At 35.5% G+C, this 4,353-nt stretch overlaps 1 protein-coding gene and 1 long non-coding RNA gene across 2 annotated transcripts; both read right to left on the bottom strand.

The window, feature by feature from the left end:
- Positions 1 to 1,561: 1,561 nt before the first annotated feature.
- LOC121402194 (posterior protein-like) lies at positions 1,562 to 3,755 on the bottom strand. Its single transcript, XM_041588602.1, has one exon. The coding sequence runs from the start codon at positions 3,610 to 3,612 to the stop codon at positions 1,945 to 1,947; it is 1,668 nt and encodes a 555-aa protein (XP_041444536.1). The 5' UTR covers positions 3,613 to 3,755; the 3' UTR covers positions 1,562 to 1,944.
- LOC121402195 lies at positions 1,562 to 4,081 on the bottom strand. The gene is made up of 2 exons (XR_005966676.1): positions 3,827 to 4,081; positions 1,562 to 1,828 (listed from the first exon to the last, which is right to left on the bottom strand). It is a non-coding gene; the product is annotated as an uncharacterized LOC121402195 (long non-coding RNA).
- Positions 4,082 to 4,353: the final 272 nt, after the last annotated feature.

A 4,353-nucleotide genomic window follows, 5' to 3' on the forward strand; every position in this document is an offset into this window, starting at 1 on the left:
TTTTTGTGTGTCAGAATGACAAACATACTTTTGGATATTCTATGAAAACAAACATAATTACTGTCGTGGCAAATCCTCTTCGCAAGTTGTGGCAAATCCTCTTCGGACCTGTGGCTCTCTCGGTGTATTATGCCAATGGGCAGGGGACATACAACAATACACCATTCACTCACATTCACACATGATAAGATATGGCAATAACATCGGTTTTCAATACCACCAAACATTGCACATGACATATACACATGCATTTCATGTAGCATAACATCAAATTAAACTTTATATACTACAGACATTTGTTCGCTAGTCTGCATATTCTTATATTAATGTTATTTTTATCCACATAATGCCTTCTAACTTTATATTTAAATTCACTTCTATGTAAAAACAACGAACCACATCATTAACTAAAAACAAATATTAATAACATACTTATAGTGATATATATATATATATATATATATATATATATACATATATATATATATATATACACATAGTTACATAGTTAAATTGGGTTGAAAAAAGACAAAGTCCATCAAGTTCAACCCCTCCAAATGAAAACCCAGCATCCATACACACACCCCTCCCTACTTTTAATTAAAATTCTATATACCCATACCTATATTAACTATAGAGTTTAGTATCACAATAGCCTTTAATATTATGTCTGTCCAAAAAATCATCCAAGCCATTCTTAAAGGCATTAACTGAATCAGCCATCACAACATCACCCGGCAGTGCATTCCACAACCTCACTGTCCTGACTGTGAAGAACCCTCTACGTTGCTTCAAATGAAAGTTCTTTTCTTCTAGTCTAAAGGGGTGGCCTCTGGTACGGTGATCCACTTTATGGGTAAAAAGGTCCCCTGCCATTTGTCTATAATGTCCTCTAATGTACTTGTAAAGTGTAATCATGTCCCCTCGCACATAAACATACTTATTCTATGATGAAAGTTGTGCCCTATGTTTTCCATTTAACCTAAACAATGTGTGAGTAATGTTGTTCTGAAACCTGTTTTAATAAAATTCAAAAGTTCTAAACACATTTGCCTTTCAAAATATAACCAAACTCTGTTGATCCAGGGCCCAAATTTTTTCTATGTAGTTTCATGGATCCTCGAAATAAAAGAGAAAGAGCAGGACCATATGCGTAGCATTATTATCTGTTCAATACATTCTGTTTAAAAAAAATAACATAAAATGAGAGCTGCAAAAAAAACAAAAATAACAATAGAAATTGTAAAAACATTTTCATGTATCTTTTGGTGGGCTTTAGGAAAGAAAAACTATGATCACCCCCCATTTGGTACCGAAAAACATAGGTACCATTATGCAAGTAGAGAGCAAAAAAAAAAAATTCAAAATTACACGGTCTGCTATTTTTAGCAGTGTTTTGATTAAAACAATGAAGATACTAATACTGTATACAAACTAACACAAAACACTAAACAGAGACATGTAAAACAAAGATGAACACATTTACATTTAACAACACAAATACATGAACAAAAACAAATACCTGTGGACAATAAAGTTAATAATATACCAAGGACACCAGTATTGTGAAGAGATGTTATTGAGTTTAAATATTGTTTTTTAAATTGTTTGCAAACAATTATTTTACTATTGAGCTCATTGATTGTACCACGTGGTTTTAAAAACAGTTATCCAGTTAATCAGGGTTATTTAGTGTAAGACACAAAGTCATCAGGTGCTGTGCTCCTTAAAACAAATCTACAACCTGTTAAAACAAAAATCAATTTTAAAATCACAGTATCTTCTTCATTTTACAGGGTAAATGGACAATCGTTCTTCCACTAGTACTCTGAAAAAGAAACATACATATAATTAATATACATAACATTACAAATAACATAGTACATATCCATTATACAGTGGTCATGGCCATATCTAGTTTTAATTCCATCATATTCCTTGTCATTAGAAAACAGGCATATTTGTGTTTGGTACACCCTGGGCAAACTGTGCTATATTGTCCATTAGCATTAGCATAGCAATGTGAGACCAACTGCTGTAAAGCCACAGTGGAATGTTCACCCAAGGCATAAAGGGTGGGGCAGTTGTCCCTTCTTTTCCTGTTTTACAGGGAGGTGTGTGAAATTCCCTTTTGGGCTCATTTTGGCTCTCTTTTTGATCTCCTGCACTATTGGAACCTGTGTCTATGTTATCAGAGGAGACAACAGTTTCAGTCTCTGAGGGAGGGCTATGGTCTAGGAGATAATCATTTAGATTTTCCTGTGCATCCCCCTCTTGTCTCTGTATTGAATGGATTGGGTAAGTATCATGCTGATTGGCAGAAGTTCTGCAAAATCGAGCAATATGACCATACTTACCACAACTGTAACATTTCCGTGGAAATCTCCTGCTTTGTTTTTTTTTATAAGCAACAGAAATATGTCTCTGGAATTCAAAAGACTCCTGAGACCAATCCCTAAGTGTATTTATAAAGTTGTTGTATGAGGTGGCATACCTAAGGGCAGTTCTTGTGTTGTAATCAACATTACATTTATTTGCCATTGAGTAGAGGAAATTGGGCTCATCTGGCAACATATCAGGGCAGTTGAATACAACTTTATATAGGGAGAGATAATCAGTGCAAAATAACATTGGATCATCTCCTTTCCTATACCTTGCATTCTCCAATGCATTTGTACCTCTTATATCACGCCCACCCAAAATCCTTTGCAACTCTCTTAACCTTTCAGTGGTACTTCCCCAATTTTCATTGATATTGGACAATGTCCCAATGTGCTTACCAACCGGAGGCCTAAGTTCTGCAGCCAACTGATATGGGAGCCATGCTCTAAGCAAGGCACATGCATCTTTATTTCCAAGGTTATATTGTTTCACCACGGCTTCTAATTTATTGTAAAGGCTAATAGGGGATAAATTAGTGTCAAACTTTCCCAATATCTGGGTCAAACTTATAACCTCTTGTATTTTCAGTGCTGAGTTTGAATGAATATTATTATCAGTTGGCACATATGTATTATTGATTCGTTGTCTGGCACATTCTGATTGGGGGCTAAAGAGAGTTGGACTAGGTAATGTTTGTGGTCTTATACCTTGTTCTCCATCTTTTATCTCTTGCTCAGTAACAGGGCAGACACTTACTGGGACATTTAGTTCATATCCAGCCTTGCTTTCTAAAGATATCACCTCTTGTTCTCTGAGCCTGCACCTCTCCTCACAACCCTTCAACTTTTCTTCTAACAAATCATTCTGTTTGGCTAACAGTTCTACCTTCTCCCTCAGTTCTTCTAATTCTGAAATATGCTCTTCTGAAGTGCTAGCTGCTACAATAATTGACTCACCAAACTTTTCCAAGTCTTCTCTAAACTGGACCTTTTCATTTCTCCACTGTTCTGCCTTATTCTCAGCAATAACTTTCATCTTTAATAATGCTAATATTTCATTAGCCATTTTAATTTTCTTTACCATTTTTGCAAGATGATTACATTTTACTTTATTGTTGTACCTTTGACACTGTGTCAGTAGACTTTTAAACTGATGTGTCACAGACTCATCTGCACATGAATGGTAATCAGCTGAGGCATATTTGTTTACATATCTTTCAACAAATTCCATGTTTACAACAAACAATACACACTACAAACAATTACTTACACAAACAAAACACTAAGCTTCGCAACAACAACAAACTATACCTTAGCTTCTACACAATAACTGACCTTACTACCTTACAAAAAGTGTTCCTTAACTTCTTTCCACTAAAAAAAACAGAAAAGTATCTAATACAACAACTTTCAGTTAAAATTGGATAAAAGAAACATATACTTACCTGTGTTAGGCTCCAGGCTTTCTTTTCTGGTCAGACCTTTAACGCGTCAGTCTCAGGCTTCTCAAATCTTCTCAGCCAAGCAGATTCCTTTTCCTTACGATGATGGGTTTAGTTGAAATCGTCCCATCTGGGGTGCCAATATGTTGGATCTGCTCTATTTTGAGGTGCCAGGCTAATGACTTGAGGCAGACTGATCTTTAAATAAGTGGTATTTATTTACAAAGGAACTAAAAGGTATTACATATAAAGGGAACTAACTAACATGGAGGGAGGTAGAAAGGGATAGGGAAGGATGCAATGGAAGGGAGTGGAAAGTGACTAACTAATAAAGTATTTACAATGCTCTTTATATACACATAAGGAAGACCATTCAAACAAACATACTACCCTGTTCCCAAAACAGCCACACCCAAAAGACAGTCCCAGCCAATCAGGTCGATGTTAGCTTTTCTTGAAGATGGTTCATCTCTTCTTAGATAGACAAGGGACTGAAATCAAGTTAGGATGCATTGTGAAAGAAATCCCAT

Source organism: Xenopus laevis, chromosome 3S, assembly GCF_017654675.1.
Source record: "Xenopus laevis strain J_2021 chromosome 3S, Xenopus_laevis_v10.1, whole genome shotgun sequence".
NCBI lineage: Eukaryota > Metazoa > Chordata > Amphibia > Anura > Pipidae > Xenopus > Xenopus laevis.